General features: G+C 43.1%; 1 protein-coding gene across 1 annotated transcript; it reads right to left on the bottom strand.

Annotated features, from left to right (window-relative positions):
* Nucleotides 1-1919: 1919 nt before the first annotated feature.
* LOC138962882 (papilin-like) lies at nucleotides 1920-18349 on the bottom strand. The gene is made up of 11 exons (XM_070334849.1): nucleotides 18213-18349; nucleotides 16579-16641; nucleotides 10959-11016; nucleotides 10510-10670; nucleotides 8382-8445; nucleotides 7744-7922; nucleotides 6374-6440; nucleotides 5273-5454; nucleotides 4699-4780; nucleotides 3584-3735; nucleotides 1920-2298 (listed from the first exon to the last, which is right to left on the bottom strand). The coding sequence occupies exons 1-11, from the start codon at nucleotides 18240-18242 to the stop codon at nucleotides 2134-2136; spliced, it is 1203 nt and encodes a 400-aa protein (XP_070190950.1). The 5' UTR covers nucleotides 18243-18349; the 3' UTR covers nucleotides 1920-2133.
* Nucleotides 18350-20322: the final 1973 nt, after the last annotated feature.

Raw genomic sequence — 20322 nt, forward strand, 5'->3', positions numbered from 1 at the left:
TCTGCTACGACCCTTGCGTGACCCTGCTTCCGGGCTTTTCTTTTTTTTAAACTTTCACAACTTCGAATTGTTCTGATCTTGTCTTGATGAAAAACGAATTCTTTTATGATTAAAGAATGTTTGTGTAACAAGCTGTCAATTTATTATTTAGATTTTAAAAGTTAGGTCTAGCGCAAAAACGAGGCGCCGTTGTTGTTAACGAACAAGTCTACGAAAATAAATTCTTTGAAAATGTCTCACGCTCGACAGAAAGCAGCCAGGATGTTCCCGTGCGGTGAGCGTTCAAATGGAAGTATGCTTGTACTGTATTTAGACGCTCGGGGAGCTCTGTGATGGTTTACGGGAGGCTTACTGTGCCTTTAACAAGGGAGGGACGGATTGGGCATGTAAATACAGTGTTCTAGATGGTCGAACGTGTAGCAAAGACCTGTACGTGTACGTGTAGATATTGCGTCACCCGTGACTCACTTTTTTCTCCAATGTTCCAAATGCATACGTTGTTTTGCTCCCACCAAGACTGCAGATCTTGGCAAACGCGTGACGTAAAAACTAGACTTGATGACGTTACCCGTACACGTCTTCAAAAGTGCTGATCTAGATCTTGCTATTATTCCATCCACAAAGTATGAGGCAACTCCAGTTGAACGACTTACGGTAAGTCTCTTCTATTTGCCTCATACAGTAGTGGATTGGAATATTACATGAGACTTCAAAGCCTCGCCAAGCATGCACCGGATAAACACCAGAGCTGATGTTAGTTAGGATTAAAATATAAACTCCGTTTTCATCTGTTGATGCCTTTATAAGTTTACTACCCCAGGCTTTATTTGGCAACTTTTCTGAGGTGTGGTGTTGGGTGTGTGTGTGTATGTGTGTGTGTGTGTGTGTGTGTGTGTGTGTGTGTGTGTCTGAGTGTATGTGTATGTGCGTGTGTGTATGTGTGTGTGTGTGCGTGTGCGTGTGTATGTGCGTGTGTGTATGTGTGTGCGTGTGTGTGTGTGTGTGCGCGCGCGCGCGTGTGTGTGTGTGTGTGTGCGTGCGTGCGTGTGTGTGTGTGTGTGTGTGTGTGTGTGTGTGTGTTTCGCACCTGATCGTTATTACGGGAAATATCAATCACATTTAGGCAGCAGATGTGAACTGACAAACCGCTTGCATTTTCATTTGGCAACACGAAAGGTATGCGTATGTGGGATAGCTGTGTGAATGTTTTGACTGTGTATATCATCATCTATGACAAAAAGACACATCGTTTCTTCAATAGTGCTCTGGGGTGAACCCATATGTAAAGATCAAACAAAAGTTCATTTTGCACATGCTCCGCGGCCTGAAATTCGTTTGAACAAAGCGATTGCTTTTTCCGATGAAAATTTGTATTGACACAAAAAGCTCAATATCTGGACAACAAGTTAGTTTCAGCTTCTGTGGCCTCAACCGCATGCACAGAAAACTGCGTCAATTCGGTGAGTGGGGAACACACGTCGAACGCAGGACGTAGAACGCATTTTAATGTTTGTGCCTGCGGTCTCAACAACCTGTGTCTACACTTGAGTATTGGAATTCGAAAGTGGCAATTCTCCGGTTGAGAAATGGCGAGCACATGCCGCCTGAATGTACACTAATTGATAATGTGTAAATTTTCACAGCTTATGTATATTTGCAGACGAATCTTTATGTTTGTCGCAGTTATGCTAACATCCGCCCAGGAAAATGCGACGAGCACGCACAGACAGATAGACAGGCAGACAGACACAGAGACTACCAGAAGTACAGACACACTGTATGTGTGTGTGTGTGTGTGTGTGTGTGTGTGTGTGTGTGTGTGTGTGTGTGTGTGTGTGTGTGTGTGTGTGTGTGTGCTGAAAACAGAAATATAAAAGAAGTCAGACTCTCAGTCAACATCCCAACAACCAGAAAGAGGGTTATAAGGCCGCCAGCATTTTATTAGGTTAAGTTATGGAGACAGGTCGTCAACCTTCCGTTGGACAGAAGGACAGTCTTGCAACAACCTTTACCGCTTCCCTGTCAGATCACAAACCACACCGTCATAACATCATCATCAGAACCCTCACCATGACGGTACAAACAAAATACCATCATGACATCATCAATGATGTCATCGCCATGACGTCACGGTCAGTAAACGGGCTTGAAGCATCGCGTGCCACACTTGGTGGGGCAACAGGCCTTTCCTGTCGGGCATAGCGGCTTGTTCCCCTTGGCGCTGAGGGCACACTCGTTCACGTCCAGACACGGCGGCTTCGGGCCTCTATCCGGGCATTTGACGTTCTTGATACACGCCTGCAACAACACCATGACAGGTACAGTCTGAGTAACTCTGCAACAACACCATGACAGGTACAGTCTTTATAACTCTGCAACACCACCATGACAGGTACAGTCTGTGCAGCAACACCATGACAGGTACAGTATGTGCAACTACAACATGACAGGTACAGTCTGTGCAACTACACCATGACAGGTACAGTCTGTGCAACAACACCATGACAGGTACAGTCTGTGCAAATACACCATGACAGGTACAGTCTGTGCAACTACACCATGGCAGGTACAGTCTGTGCAACAACACAATGACAGGTACAGTCTGTGCAACAACACCATGACAGGTACAGTCTGTGTCACTCTGCAACACCATGACAGGTACAGTCTGTGTAACTCTGCAACGACACCATGACATGTACAGTCTGTGTAACTCTGTGCAACAACACCATGACAGATACAGGCTGTGTAACTCTGTGCAACAACACCATGACAGGTACAGTCTGTGTAACTCTGTGCAACAACACCATGACAGATACAGGCTGTGTAACTCTGTGCAACAACACCATGACAGATACAGTCTGTGTAACTCTGCAACAACACCATGACAGGTACAGTCTGTGTCACTCTGCAACAACACCATGACAGATACAGTCTGTGTAACTCTGTGCAACAACACCATGACAGATACAGTCTGTGTAACTCTGTGCAACAACACCATGACTGGTACGGTCTGTGTCACTCTGCAACAACACCATGACAGGTACAGTCTGTGTCGTGTAAGCGATCATACTCAGCATAACACACGAAAGGTTCATCATGTCGCAGAAAGTTCATACACGCGTGTGCTATTCTTCTGGTGTGTTTCCATTTCATAATGTCAACTCGGTGTCGTGAAGTAAAAAGACCACAAGTAATTAATAACAACCACAGCATGTACATGAAACCCGTTCATCGCTTGTTAGGCTGAGAATCGACATTCTAATTTTAATCTCTGGAAATGTTCTGTCTTTTGCAATTCAAAATCAGATACGTTCGTTGAAATTAAACAAGTCGCGTGAAGCGATATCAAAACATTCTTCATTTCCTGTCTATCCGAAAACATTTAGTCAAAGCTGGACAAAATGTAAAAAGCAAAGTGAAGTGATCAAAACAACGAAAGAACACAGATAACTGTAAATAATGTTATGGGTTTTTTTTTCTTCCAATGAGTGTACAGCGCTTTGAGCAGGGTTAAACCCTGGATACATGCACTATAGAAATATTATGCATTATAATTCATTATTACAACGGAAATCCAACGCACCTTGGCACACTCCGTCTTGTCGGAGAAACGGTTGTTGTTGCCCTCACAGCCGCCATACATGAACATGACACACCTGCGCGTAGCCAGGTCAAAGTACCAGCTCTTTACCTTGTCCACACACACGCCCTCCTCCTTGGGAAGCAGGCACGGCTCTGAAAAAAACATGTTTTTAATTATATTTTTCATGTTCATGACTCACGGTTCTGAAGCACAATGTTTTGGTTGAATGTTCAAACCATGTATCAGGCGTCACATGTTCACACAGAGATTGTACGCAGTGCACCTGGGTTTTATGAAATGCATTTAGGGCGACTTGCAGCTCAAACAGCGCTACAATGCGCGGTCAAGTGCCGCAAATAAGTTCACATGAATACCAGTCCAGGAAAAATCGGAATTTAGAGCCCTTTAGCTAAGAAGGTGATTGCCGCTAAAGTCACTTCAAATTTGTCACTGCACGTGAATACCGGTGTCACGAACTGAAAACTCTGCCTGAACAATCCCTCTCAATGCGGTCAATGCGCATGCGCTAACATGGGGAGATTAATCAGGTTGTGCACAACATAACCCTAACCCTTACCCTTACCGTAACCCAACCCTAACCCAAACCCTAATCCTAACCCTAACCCGTGGTTCGTTCGGTCAAAGGGTCGCTTTGTTAAGTCCAAGATTGGCGCATGCGCATTGACAGCATTGAGAGGGATTGTTCAGCAGAATTTTCAGTTCGTGACACCGGTACTACCCTGCTAGCTCGTTGGTCCTTTGACGAGCCTCCAGCGTACTGCAACGTTCGTGACACCGGTACTACCCTGCTAGCTCGTTGGTCCTTTGACGAGCCTCCAGCGTACTGCAACGTTCGTGACACCGGTACTACCCTGCTAGCTCGTTGGTCCTTTGACGAGCCTCCAGCGTACTGCAACGTTCGTGACACCGGTACTACCCTGCTAGCTCGTTGGTTCTTTGACGAGCCTCCAGCGTACTGCAACGTTCGTGACACCGGTACTACCCTGCTAGCTCGTTGGTCCTTTGACGAGCCTCCAGCGTACTGTAACGTTCGCCAGGGATGCTGTCTGACCGAACGAAAAAAGGAGAAGAAGAAGAAGAAGATGCGTACTTACTGTCACACTTTGGTTGCAAGGGGCAGGGAGGAGTTTTGCACGGAACCCACTCCAGGGCACACACCTCGCCCTTCTTACATTTCTGCAAAGACAAAAAAGTGCATGGAGGGAACAACGAGAAAGAGCACAAGTCACAATAGACCATGTTTGGAAATAAATGTGTCGGGTTTGTATGCCGGGTAATGAAAGGGTGAATACCCTTGCGTTTAGTGAAACAAACAATCCACACGGGCTCCTTGTCCACGTGTGGCAGACACAGCCCTCGCTATTGGCTGGTCCGTGGGTTGTTTGCCTCACTAAAACAACCCATACAAACCGGAAAGAGTAATATTCCGGAATGTGTCTATTCGCAGAAAAGTCATTTAACACAAACACAAATTCAAAGAAACTGCATTAAAACCTTAAATACACCGCTCATCCATCATATTGTAGTTGCCCCTTAAGTCTACGCCCAAACTAACAGTAAAATTATGCGCCAAAATGTCTACATTATTGTTGCATGACGGCGGTGTCGGTGGCTCCACACACACGCCACAGCCCTGACAGTCCTTGCAACACTTCTTGCTGTTCTCACCTTATTTCTACATGACGGCGGTGAAGGGGGCTTCACACACACGCCACATCCCCGACAGTCCTTGCAGCACTTCTTGCTGTCGTCACACTGCACGTCCGACACGCACGCCTTCTTGTCCTTGCACACGAGTAGGTCAAGGTCACCCGGCGAGCTGCACGTCGACAGGGGGCAGTGGCCCGACTCTGCGGGGAAACAATGTGAAGGGATGTTTTGGTTTGCTCTATATACATAATAATTTATTTATATTTATGTTTTCATTTTGCTTCTTATATTTATTTTCTTCATGTATTTTTTAGATTCAAGTTTTAAGTATTGTTATTTGCGCAATATAATTTTATACACTTGTCATAGTTGTTATTATTGAGTTGGTCTGAGGTAAAACAACAGAAATATCAGGTTAACCTGATAATAATCTATTACGAATACCGATAACCGACACTGACAGTCTTGTATTCTAACTATGAGTATAATGTTATATAATCATAGAATTACAAGGCAGAAGTGTATGTTGAATGAAAACTACAGCTGTGTGTCAAATGTTTATTGTGGTTATAATTGTGGAACTATTTGTCAGTCAATAATACAGTTCTATTGCCAAGCATCATGCGGCTTCTTCCTCGCTAATTTTGGGCCAACGCTGGAACTGCACAATGTAGCAAATGTAAAAAATGGAGGCTGATAATATCACATGTTTGGAGTCTGACTGTGACCAATTTTGAAATTTAAACTGCTTATGTGATTGTTGTATACGTGTATATGTACGCATGTTATCGTTACGATTGTATTTGTCGTTTAGATGATGCCTTGTGGTGCTGTGCGACATCTTTCCATCTTTGTGTAAGCATGAAAGTAGACATTAGTGTTGTCTTATCTTTCATACCTTTATCTTTAAACCCAGGACTGCCACATTGCGTATCAGGAACGTTCATTGCTATAAACATATTCTGACAAGGGAGGCAACCGCTGTTTATTGCTCTTGGAATCTACAGCAAGATAATTGACACACTTGGGTCCGTTCTGTCTGCCCTTATCTTTATTAAATCTTATTGACAACGATGCAGGACACAATAGGAATAGCCACGCTTGAGTGACTGTACTCACTAGGGATGTCCTTGACACACTTGGGTCCGTTCTTGTCCTTCACGCAGGCCGTGGTCAGCGAACAGAACTGCACACAGTTTTTTTGTTTGTTTGTTCGTTCATGGGCTGAAACTCCCACGGCTTTTTCGTGTATGACCATTTTTACCCCGCCATTTAGGCAGCCATACGCCGCTTTCGGAGGAAGCATGCTGGGTATTTTCGTGTTTCTATAACCCACCGAACTCTGACATGGATTACAGGATCTTTTTCGTGCGCACTTGGTCTTGTGCTTGCGTGTACACACGGGGGTGTTCGGACACCGAGGAGAGTCTGCACACAAAGTTGACTCTGAGAAATAAATCTCTCGCCGAACGTGGGGACGAACTCACGCTGACAGCGGCCAACTGGATACAAATCCAGCGCGCTACCGACTGAGCTACATCCCCGCCCTTCAACTGCACACAGTAAAATCTGAGGAAATACTATATTAAAGACACCAGGGCCGAGGTGCACGAGAAAGTTACCGACCGGGTGAGTGTCAGCCGCGGTGTTGGATTGGTTGAAATTGAGGTTTGTTGTGATTTCAACCAATCAGACCCCTCGGTTTGTTCTCACCCGTTTGGGTGGCACCCACTTTCGCCTCGTGAAACCCAGCCCAGGTCCTGAGGGGTCATTGTTTTGGAGTTACACGTGAGCGGCACTACGCTGACCATATGGTATATACAGCAGCCACATCCCGTGCACCACTTGGGTCCTTACAGCCACACATATATCCTTCCTTCCCTTCCACAAAACCGCCTACTACCCAACCATCCACCCTCCCACACTCTCCCTGATACCAAACTCTTTCTATCTTTACCATGTTGTCGATTGATGTCACACGATTAAAAGGCAGTCCACTATACCCATCGTATACAAACGTCGCATCCCATGCAACACCCACCTCACCACAAAACCTACCACCTAGCCAACCACCCATGAAAACTATCGCCCTAATTTCAGTCTCTCTGTGTCTGGCTGTCTCTCTGCACCCCCTCCCCCATTTACCATATTGTCACAAGAAAGGTGCAGCACGTTGAACACATCGCATGCACCCATAACATCCCTTGCAACATTGTGCTTCTCATCATAACAGTCGCCAACCCCATGACCCGACCATCCCCCCACCAATACTATCCCCAACTCTCTCTCTTCTCCTCCCTGTGTGTGTGTGTGTGTGTGTGTGTGTGTGTGTCTCTCTCTCTCTGTCTCTCTCTGTATCTCTCTGTCTCTGTCTGTCTCTCTCTCTATCTCTCTCTCTCTCTCTGTCTCTCTCTCTCTCCCTCTCTCTCTCTCTCTCTCCCTCTCTATCTCTCTCTCGAGTTCGAGTTCGAGTTCGAGTTCCCCCTTACCATGTTGTCACATGAAGAAGGCGCAGCTCGACCGACACATTGCACACAGCCGTCACAGCCCGTGCAGCACTTGTCGTCGTTGTTCTTGCAGTCTGTGTCCACGCTGCACTCGGCCTTTTTACCTCCCTTGCACGCCTTGCGCGGCCGTCGACACGGGAGGGCGGGGCAGGTGCCGGCTCCTGGGGACACGGAATTACACTGCTCTCAACATCGACCCCTCGACTACCACAATACGCATCAGGTACATACTTACAGATGTAACCGAGTGCCGAAACACTACGATCACCTCGGGAAGCGAAGTGCAATCAAACAGGATTGTAGCCTCCCCTGTCACACATATAAAGAAACAAGTTCAAGTCTCTGACAACGCTGTATATTAACATTTGCATTTGCAAGAAGATGATGGCCTCCCCTAGAGACCATTTTCTCATGTTTTGTCTGATAGACGATTTTCGGAAATAACTTCGTCGGAATTGTATGGGTGGAGGAAGAGTGACTTTATCTGGCAAAACCTCGTACAAACATTGGAGGGGCCAATCACCAGCGAGGGGTGTGAAGGAAACACGTGCTTGTTTCTGTCTCATGACAAGCATGCAAGATGACAGACAGACAGACTTGTATGAGTTCGCGCGACTTACTCTCTATGGGTTCACATGCCCCGCCAGATGGGTAGTCGGTACACGCGTACCCAGAATCGCAGCTCTGCACATAGAAACTCTTAGTGTAATGATTAATTCTAATTTCCTGTCCGCTCCAGCCTGTTGCGCGCACAAGAATGCTCGTTCAAAACAGCTCCACGACCGCCCCCCCCCCCCCCCAATTTTTTAAGAAAATAAAAATAAAATAAAGCCCACAAAAAACGTCCTGCAGTTATGCCCCCTGCATGAGGAAGGCCAGGGCCCAGTTGTGGCCCCAGGGAGCCACAGTGTCAGTGAGGGAGATGCACTGTTGAGCCAAAGAACAACTTTCAACAAATGCCAACTTCGCCATCACCACAATCACTGGAACGCAAAACAGAAGCAATGTCTGCTCCTGGTGGAGATAATGTTTAAAAAATATATTTCTAAGCGGTCCACCTTCCATCGGTATCCATTAAAAAACTGAGCTCGGGGTGGTACGCTGTGTATTTGTAGTGACAACGTCTAAGTTTGTGACTTAAAGCTTGAATAGTTGTATTCACAAGTTAACAGGAAAACTATAAACTAATCTCTAACATTGAATCGAAATTCCCCAGAATAACTTCAGCAGTATTGCTGTTGTTGTTGTCTGGCGCACCCACTCGACAACAAACTCATCAAATGCTGGGGTCTGTAGCAGACAATTATCACACAATACCATGCTTATTGGGGACCATAACAGACAACATCACACGCTGACAGGGTTGCTGGGTGTCTTGAACAGAAAAATGATCACACGTTACCATGTTTGCTGTGGTCAAAAACCAAAAGTATCACACGTTACCATAGTTGTCGAAAACAGATAATGATCACACGTTACACAGTTTACTGTGGTAAATTACCAAAAGTAACACACGTTACCATAATGCTCATCGTTTTTGTCATCATTTTGGTAGTGCAAAAGTACGCACAATTATTGACAGGGAGCCTAATTCTTATAATGCAATTCAGGGCCCAGAAGCGCGTCAGAAGCGATCACGTCATACTTGCATGTGACGTCAAACGTAAACTTTGTGTCGCTTTTCTTCCCGCCTAAAAATGCACAGAACCGCCATCATATTTGGTAGGTCGGTAACTTTTTAGCATAAGCCTTTTCTTTTAAGTGATTGAAAACTTTTTGTTGCGCAATTTGACAAATTAAACTATGAGTCGTGGAGCAGTAATTGTCAAACCCTCCGCGGGTTAGGGGGAGTCCCATATTGGTTGGGACGAGAAAGAATTTACCCGATACTCCCCAGCATGTCGTAAGAGGCGATTAACGGATTCTGTTTCTCCTTTTACCCTTGTTAAGTGTTTCTTGTATAGAATATAGTCAATTTTTGTAAAGTTTTTAGTCAAGCAGTATGTAAGAAATGTTAAGTCCTTTGTACTGGAAACTTGCATTCTCCCAGTAAGGTAATATATTGTACTACGTTGCAAGCCCCTGGAGCAAATTTTTGATTAGTGCTTTTGTGAACAAGAAACAATTGACAAGTGGCTCTATCCCATCTCCCCCCTTTCCCCGTCGCGATATAACCTTCGTGGTTGAAAACGACGTTAAACACCAAATAAAGAAATAAAGAAAAGTAATTTTCAACATGAATTGGGTCTTTAAAAGTGGTTCCACTTGCTGTCCTCCGAAAACACGAATCTAAAGCCGTGATGGTTCCACATGACAAACAAACAGCCTGGTTACTTTCACTGTCCAAGTTTCACCTGTAGCTCAAAACCATTGGTAACTTAGATTTGTCACATATGAACACTGTTTTGCTACCCAGGTTGCTGTGAATGAAAAGTCATTAAAATGATGACAATATCACATCTTACTAGGGCTGCTGGCGTCTACCACAGAAATGTATCATAATATGGGGCATATAACAAAACATTATCACACATTATCATGGTTTTTGTAGCATTTAACAGAACATTATTACACTTTACCATGGTTGCTGGGGAATATAACAGAACATTATCACACGTTACCGTGGTTGCTGGGGTATATTAATAGAACATTATCACACGTTACCATGGTTGCTGGGGTATATGACAGAACATTTAAACACGTTACCATGCTTGCTGGGGCGTATAACAGAACAGTATCACACGTTACCATGGTAGCACACGTGACGATGGTGGGCAGGATGGGTCTGAAGCACCTGTTGACACATCCGTTGAAGCAGCATTTCTCCTCACCCTTGCAGTCCTGGTCGCACGTGCATTGCTTTTTGCAGATCCCCACGATGTCCAGGCGGTAGGCCGGACACTTGCCCTCTACACGCCGTCAGCGAGTTCATAAAGCTACTGTGTCAATAAGTATTGAAAGAACACGTACGGATGCACAGACACATTATGCTTGAGATACAAAACATTCAGGCGCACACCAACACAGAGACTTACGTAACCCCCCCCCCCCCACACCCCCCCCACACACACCGACACACACACCGAAACACACACACACACATACACACACACACGCACACACACGCGCGCGTATGTGTGTTTACGCTAGTTTGTTTCGATGAGTATCTTCATGCTTTGTTGGACTAAATGTCCTACCTTTCGCGCAGGTGGGCCCTTTGGGGCCGTAGACGCACACCAAGTTCTCTGGGCACATCTGAAATCAGAACAGTTCTACATGCTGATTCTACAACAACTCTCTTGATAGAAATTGACAACTTAAAGAGATACGACATCGAATTAAAAAGCCAATACGTGTCATTTTTACCACCATTAAAAAAAGGGACATTTCTGACGTCAAAAGCGAAACAATGTTCGACAATCGACGTCTCATCAGTGGCGTGACGAAAACATTCAGCCATTATATCTGTACAAATGTGTGTCTCAGAGAAATGACTTAGAGTTTCCAGAAACAAGTTACTCTTGATGACTTGTTTGTATCGGTAGAGGAAATGTTATTGTGAGGTCACCGCTAGGCTGTGCATGTATCGGTATCATATATATCATTAGGCCAAAAAAAAAAATTGTCTGTTTAGGGTAACCCGACCGACCCTATCGATTTGGCGCCGACCCAAAAACTTTTTTTTGATTTCAAAAAAAAAAGAAAAAAAAAGAGGTAAAAATGCTAAAAAGAGACATTTGGCGTTTCTTTCTCTCCCTTTCTCTCTGTTTTATTTATACGTTAGTTTTGAAACATGTATTCATCAAATATAAGAAGTGAATGTTCAGCCAACATAGCATTTACACACACAAAAAAACAAACAAAAAAACAAAAACAAAAAACCCTACCTACCTACCGACCCTACTTTTTTTGGTCATGTTACCCTAAACAGACAATTTTTTTTTTTGGCCTTAACGAAATTCGGGAAAAATCAGAGTAGGGTCAGAAGGATCACCAGCTCACACTGTCCAGAAGATAGCGAATGTTTGCTTGTTACTGTCTCGTTGAATTTGCATGTGATTAATCAAAGTTCCCAATTAAAAGTTAAAGCCCACTACAAACAAATAACAGTTATAAGATTTCTATAAAGCAGTCCCAGTCAACAATTGGCTTCCTCGTTAGCTTAGGAAAACCCCAAAAAAGATTTCACGGAACAAAAGTTTAAATAAAAATAAAAATAGAAAAGATTAAAAAAAAGTCGACAAATGTAACACATACAAAATCCAATCACGAATGAAATAAGAAATTGAGATAATTAAAAAAAAAATGATGTGCTTGTAACATTTCATAGACTCGTAAAAACATTTCTTCGGGAAAATACATATTTCTTGGCTTCGTCTTTACCGCGAATACTGTTCCCTTGTCCGTGTGACTTGTATTTAATCTAAGAGAATACAATTATGTTCCTTTTTCCGTTGAGCGTGACCGCATATGCATGTGTGTGTGTGAGTGTGTGTGTGTGTGTGTGTGTGTGTGTGTGTGTGTGTGTGTGTGTGTGTGTGTGTGTGTATGTGTGTGTGTGTATGAGTGTGTGTATGTGTGTGCATGTGTGTATGTGTGTGCGTGTGTATGTGTGTGTGTGTGTGTATGTGTGTGTGTGTGAGTGTGTGTGTATATATATCTATATATATATATACGACTTGTGTCTGTCTGTCTGTCTGTCTGTGTGTCTGTGTCTGTCTGTGTGTGTGTGTGTGTGTAATCGCCATGCACGGCCAAAGTTCTCGATGGATCTGCTTCAAATTTGGTGTCCATATTCAGATACACCCCGCACAAAATCTGGTCGATGAGATATTTCAATACGTGCTCTCAGCGCGCAGCGCTGAACCGATTTTGGTTCCACCTGAGCTACCCGGGCCCCCATACCAACACACCAAAGCCAAAGTTCTCGGTGGATCTTTTTCAAATTTGGACACCGTATTCAGCTACACCCCGGACACAATATCATCGATGAGATATTTCAACACGTGCTTTCAGCGCGCAGCGCTGAACCGATTTTGGTTTTTCTGTTCATTTCACCATTCCCAGTAACTCTTCCTTATCTTCTCCAGTGTTTTGCGTTTGTCTCCCTTCCTTCGTGTGGCTTCAATCCATATTCCCGTTTCTACGTTACTATTTTTAGAATGTCACTGCGCTGTCCAGAACGCTTCCCTTGCACCCGTAAGTTGTTCTTACTGTCAAAGTGAAAAGGTCGAATCAATTTATAGCCACGCGAAAAATACACTGTCACCTATCTCTATATATTTATAGATATAGATATATATATATATACGGCTTCTCTGTGTGTGTGTGTGTGTGTTTGTGTGTGTGTGTGAGCAACACCTGTGGATTTTAGAGTTCTGTTTGTGATGGGGTCTAGCGGCTTTTGTCTGTCTGTCTGTCTGTCTGTCTGTCTGTCTGTGTGTGTGTGTGTGTAATCGCCATGCACGGCCAAAGTTCTCGATGGATCTGCTTCAAATTTGGTGTCCATATTCAGATACACCCCGCACAAAATCTGGTCGATGAGATATTTCAATACGTGCTCTCAGCGCGCAGCGCTGAACCGATTTTGGTTCCACCTGAGCTACCCGGGCCCCCATACCAACACACCAAAGCCAAAGTTCTCGGTGGATCTTTTTCAAATTTGGACACCGTATTCAGCTACACCCCGGACACAATATCATCGATGAGATATTTCAACACGTGCTTTCAGCGCGCAGCGCTGAACCGATTTTGGTTTTTCTGTTCATTTCACCATTCCCAGTAACTCTTCCTTATCTTCTCCAGTGTTTTGCGTTTGTCTCCCTTCCTTCGTGTGGCTTCAATCCATATTCCCGTTTCTACGTTACTATTTTTAGAATGTCACTGCGCTGTCCAGAACGCTTCCCTTGCACCCGTAAGTTGTTCTTACTGTCAAAGTGAAAAGGTCGAATCAATTTATAGCCACGCGAAAAATACACTGTCACCTATCTCTATATATTTATAGATATAGATATACATATATATATATACGGCTTCTCTGTGTGTGTGTGTGTGTGTTTGTGTGTGTGTGTGAGCAACACCTGTGGATTTTAGAGTTCTGTTTGTGATGGGGTCTAGCGGCTTTTGTCTGTCTGTATGTTCTGGCATTTGAGAAGCCACAACAGATAATATAGGGCTAAGAAATAAGCTCTAAAATTCTCAATCCCGTTTGACAGGACTTCCCAGTAACTCTTCCTTATCTTCTCCAGTGTTTTGCGTTTATCTCCCTTCCTTCGCGTGGCTTCAATCCATATTCACGTTTCTACGTTACTATTTTTAGAATGTCACTGCGCTGTCCAGAACGCTTCCCTTGCACCCGTAAGTTGTTCTTACTGTCAAAGTGAAAAGGTCGAATCAATTTATAGCCACGCGAAAAATACACTGTCACCTATCTCTATATATTTATAGATATAGATATCTATATATATATACGACTAGTGTCTGTGTGTCTGTGTGTCTGTGTGTCTGTGTATCTGTCTGTGTGTCTGTGCGCGATGCGCGGCCAAGGTTCTCGATGGATCTGCTTCAAATTTGGTGTGCTTATTCAGAGAGACCCCGGACACAACCTCATCGATGAGATATTTCAACAAGTGCTCTCAGCGCGCAGCGCGGAACCGATTTTGGTTCCACCTCAGCTATTTTGGTTCCACCTCAGCTTACCCGGGCCCCCATACCGACACACCATAGCCGCTACACCACATCACAACGCCAAAGTTCTCGGTGGATCTTTTTCAAATTTGGACACCGTATTCAGCTACACCCCGGACACAATATCATCGATGAAATATTTCAACACGTGCTCTCAGCGCGCAGCGCTGAACTCATTTTCGTTTTTGCGTTCATTTCACCATTATAAGTAACTCTTCCTTATCTTCTCCAGTGTTTGGCGTTTATCTCCCTTCCTTCGTGTGGCTTTCCCGTTCAGTTCTAAGTTACTATTACTATTTTTAGAATGTCACTGCGCTGTCCACTGCGCTGTCCAGAACGCTTCCCTTGCACCCATAAGTTGTTCTTACTGTCAAAGTGAAAAGGTCGAATCAATTTATAGCCACGCGAAAAATACACTCTCACCTATCTCTATATATTTATAGATACAGATATGCATATATATATACGGCTTCTGTGTGTGTGTGTGTGTTTGTGTGTGTGTGTAGGCAAAAACCTATGTATTATAGAGTTCTGTTTGTGATGGGGTCTAGCGGCTTTTGTCTGTCTGTATGTTCTGGCATGTGAGAAGCCACAGCAGATAATATAGGGCTAAGAAATAAGCTCTAAAATTCTCAATCCCGTTTGACAGGACTTCGCCTTTCAAAGGTGATTGTGGTGAACCGCCACGCTGTCTGTCTCTGTCGCGCCGGCCGTTCACCCCAAATTCCCGTTTCTGAGAGTGACTATTTTTAGAATGTCACTGCGCTGTCCAGAACGCTTCCCTTGCACCCGTAAGTTGTTCTTACTGTCAAAGTGAAAAGGTCGAATCAATTTATAGCCACGCGAAAAATACACTCTCACCCATCTCTATATATTTATAGATACAGATATGCATATATATATACGGCTTCTCTGTGTGTGTGTGTGTTTGTGTGTGTGTGTAGGCAAAAACCTATGTATTATAGAGTTCTGTTTGTGATGGGGTCTAGCGGCTTTTGTCTGTCTGTATGTTCTGGCATGTGAGAAGCCACAGCAGATAATATAGGGCTAAGAAATAAGCTCTAAAATTCTCAATCCCGTTTGACAGGACTTCGCCTGCAGAGGTGATTGTGATGAACCGCCACGCTGTCTGTCTCTGTCTCGCGATACACCCCGGCGAAGCCGGGTATTCCTCTAGTATATATATATACGGCTTCTCTGTGTTTGTGTGTGTGTGTGAGCAACACCTGTGGATTTTAGAGTTCTGTTTGTGATGGGGTCTAGCGGCTTTTGTCTTTCTGTATGTTCTGGCATTTGAGAAGCCACAACAGATAATATAGGGCTAAGAAATAAGCTCTAAAATTCTCAATCCCGTTTGACAGGACTTCGCCTTCAAAGGTGATTGTGGTGAACCGCCACGCTGTCTGGCTCTGTCTCGCGATTCACCCCGGCGAAGCCGGGTATTCCTCTAGTATATATATATATATATATATATGTGTGTGTGTGTGTGTGTGTGTGTGTGTGTGTGTGTGTGTGTGTATGTGTGTGTGTGTTTGTATATGTGTGTGTGTGTGTGTGTGTTTGTATATGTGTGTGTGTGTGTGTGCGTGCGTGTGTGTGTGTGTGTGTGTGCGTGCGTGTGTGTGTATGTGTGTGTGTGTATATATATATATGTGTGTATGTGTGTTAGTATGTGTGTGTGTCAGTGTGCGTACGTGTACGTGTGTGTGTATGTGTGTGTGTGTGTGTGTGTGTGTGTGTGTGTGTGTGTGTGTGTGTGTGTGTGTGTGTGTGTACCCCCGTTTCCACAGGTTTGGTTGCCTAAATCACCATAAGGCAACCATCCACACGTGGATGGCAACCTAAACTCTGGATGACAACCTAATTGTGTGGATGGTCGCTTCATTTAACACCGTTAAATTGACTTTTTTGACGGAAAGAATGTCATAACAATGTTCAAAATGACATTCTTTCCGTCCTCTATAGGCGACGAAATAGGTCAAATTTTGTGCATTTTTTAGTGCAAAATTCTTCGATGCCGGAGCGAGTACTGCACCCAGTGCTGTTGTAGTGCAAGTGCACTAGAAAGGCACTACACCCAGTGCCGCCTCTTAGGTAACCATCCACACTTTAGGTATGTGTGAGACTCACGACATCAGAACAGGACAGTGTCAAGGGATCATCTTGCTTGCGACCACTTTGCACACCGGCCGCCTGCAACAGACAGGATGAAAAAAGATAGAAAGATAGAAATAAAGATAGATAGATAGAAAGATAGATAAATAGAATGATAGATATAAAAACAGATAGATAGAAACTAAGAAACAAAGTAAGATAGACAGATAGAAAGATAGTTAGTTAGTTGTTGCTTTTTGTGTCCAGCGGACCATGACGGTCAGGACCCCAGATCAGGCATGGGAATTGAAAATTGTAAAAAAGGCGGAAAATTTATAACTGAAGACGCGAAGCGTCAAGTCGACGGCGCGAAGCGCCTAGCCTTACTAGGGGGGTCCGGGGGCATGCCCCCCCGGAAATTTTTTTTCTCCAAAGAACCCAGATGGTGCAATCTGGTGTCATCTGAGCTCCAAGTTTGCCATTAAATTCTGTTTTTAGAATCAGAGTTTGTAGTACAAAAATGTACCAAATTTTGCTTACATGTATTATATATATAGTTTAAATTTGTAAATAAATTTATCTGTTGAGACAAACAGGAAAATGTAACTTGTAACACAATCTGTGCAATCTGGTTTACTTTCAAACATAATAGTTCAATAACTGAGACGGGCGGTAGCAGTGCGTGAACAAAGTACAGAAAGTTTTCGCGGGCTTTTGCGCAAAGGCCAAAGTAACCGGTGCTTTTTTTGTGTGCCTCCCCCCTTTATTTTTTCGGCTGACACTTTTGCATTTTCGGCGGAACAAAAAAAAAATTCGGCGGAAATCCGCCATTCGGCGGACAATTCCCATGCCTGCCAGATAGAAAGATAGATAGAAAGATAGGTAGAAAGAAAAACAGACAGATAGAAACTTGGATACAAAGATAGATAGAAATATAGATATAGAAAGATATGGATAGAAAGATATGGATAGAAAAATTGATAGAAAGATTGATAGAAACAAAGAAAGATAGATAAAAAGATAGAAAGAAAGATAGATAGAAAGATAAAAGATAGAAAGAAAGAAAGATAGATGAAAGAAAGATAGAAAGAAAGAAAGAAACAAAGATAGAAAGATAGATAGAATATAGATAAAAAGATAGATAGACAGATTGATTGAAAGAGAGAGAGAGAAAGATAGAAAGAAAAAAAGAATAAAAAAATTGATAGAAAGATAGATAAAAAGATTAACAAAAAGATAAAAAGAAAGATAGAAAGAAAGATAGAAAGACAGACAGATAGAAAGATAGATAAAAACAAGATAGATAGAAATTAAGATAAATAGAAAGAAGGAAAAAAAGAAAAATACATAGAAATAGACAGATAGATAGAAAGATAGATGGAACGATAGAAAGAAAGATATATAGAAAGAACAATAGAAAGAACAATAGAAAGAACAATAGAAAGAAAAGAAAGAAAGAAAGATACATAGAAAGATAAAACAAAGAAAGAAAAGAAAGAATGAAACAAAGAAAGATAGATAGAAAGAAAGATGGGAAGAAAAAAAAGAGAAAAAAACAAACAAGACTAAGGCGTGAACAACAACAACAACAACAACAACAACAACAACAACAACAACAACAACAACAACAACAACAACAACAACAAGTCACTTCAAGCAACACAACTTACCAGAGCCGTGAGAAGAATGTAAGACAGCATCTTGACTAAAAAGTTCTTCTGACCTTGTAACCCGCAACACTCAGCTTATATCAGCACCATCTCCAAATGGCCGCTTTGAGAAACGCGATTGGTCTGCGCCATTTGATGGTCTGCGCCATGTGATGACCTGCGCCCTATGGAGGAAGTATGTGTCTTGTTGGAAATCTACGGTTCTTTGTTACACCTTGGCAGAAATTGTTGAAGTGCCCTTGATTGTGGTAGAAGCAGACACACAGTTGATAAATGGGTCAGAGCACACAGACACACACAGACACAGACAGACACGCACACACAGACACAGACAGACACCCCCCACACACACACATACACACACACACACTCACGCAAGCACGCACGTACGCACGCAGGCACACACACACACACACACACACACACACACACACATGGCACACACAAACACACTCATTCACAGAGAAAGACAGGGTCAGATACAGCGACAAAGAGACATAGAAGCAGTTTGACCGTAATGACTCGCACCCGCGACTATACTACTCACAAGATGTGATTGCTTTAGGTCAACCATGCAAACGTTTCATCACGTTCAGGAAATTAAAGGACAACAATGCTTGAGAGCATTTTTATCACGTTAGGCTATAACCGCAACAGGTGACGATCTAATTTCTCCTGTAGTAATATAAGATATACAAAAAAATCAAGTGTATTTTTTTTATCATCATTATCGATTTAATCATTTACAGAGAGTTCATCTTATAAGAGAAGTGTGCCACTTAAAAAAAATATATATTTACAAGGAGATTGTGTGTTCATTGTAATAATAATGCGACACTTTTCTCGTGTCTTGTGGGTTGAGTTTGAGGGACGTGATCGTGAATACAAGTTTTCTTTCACTTGTCTTAAAACGATCTGAGCAGATGCTGTCCAAGTAGGCTTGCACAATACTCAGCGGCGCATCACTATGAACAGAGAGAGAGAGAGAGAGAGAGAGAGAGAGAGAGAGAGAGAGAGAGAGAGAGAGAGAGAGAGAGAGAGAGAGAGAGAGAGAGAGAGAGAGAGAGAGAGAGAGAGAGAGAGAGACTCAGACTCAGAACATTTTTACAAAAAGATAAAGGTTTTAGGCAAAGCCTATTCTTCAACTCATAAAGACAGACGCACATTAAAAATATAAATTCAATCATATAAAATACAGAACACTAGTACAAAATGTTTAACAAAATAACAATCGAACAAGACATTTCATTCGCGAATGATGTGTGAACGTGACTGTCTCTTGAACATTTTCACTGAAGTTGCATTTCTTATCTGTTGGGGGAAGGAGTTCCAGAGAAACGCTCCCGAGAAGGCTAAGCTCGATTTGTAGAGGTCTATGCGAGGTATAGGAGGGATGATTTTCTGAGAGAGAGAGAGAGAGAAAGAGAGAGAGAGAGAGAGAGAGAGAGAGAGAGAGAGAGAGAGAGAGAGAGAGAGAGAGAGAGAGAGAGAGAGAGAGAGAGAGAGAACTGAACTGAACTTTATCTAACAAGGGTACCGATTTAAAGCAAGACCTTTTCTTACGATCTGTCCTTGAACCCAACACACACACACACACACACACACACACACACACACACGCACGCACACACACACACACACACACACACACATACACACTCATTCACACAGACAAAGAGTGGGTAGGACATAACTCCACAGCATTTAATGTTCATCTTAATGATACATGACACATGATGCAATAATGATACAGGTTATTTACATGATACAATAATGATACAGGTTATTTACATGATACAATAATGATACAGGTTATTTACATGATACAATAATGATACAGGTTATTTACTTATCAACATTTGCATTGTATGTTGTTAAAAGTAAACAATTAAACACAAAAGGAGAAAGAAAGTATTACGATCCGAGATTAAAACCCCATACCATATGAGAACACACCGCACTGTACAAAATAGGTCTTTGTGGATATGTAAACAAGGATTGGCTTGTGGATTAAGACTTATTTTGTACACAAAATTCAATACACACACACACACACACTCACACACTCACACACACACACACACACACACACACACACACACACACACAC

The sequence above is a fragment of the Littorina saxatilis genome, linkage group LG3, assembly GCF_037325665.1.
Source record: "Littorina saxatilis isolate snail1 linkage group LG3, US_GU_Lsax_2.0, whole genome shotgun sequence".
Lineage (NCBI taxonomy): Eukaryota > Metazoa > Mollusca > Gastropoda > Littorinimorpha > Littorinidae > Littorina > Littorina saxatilis.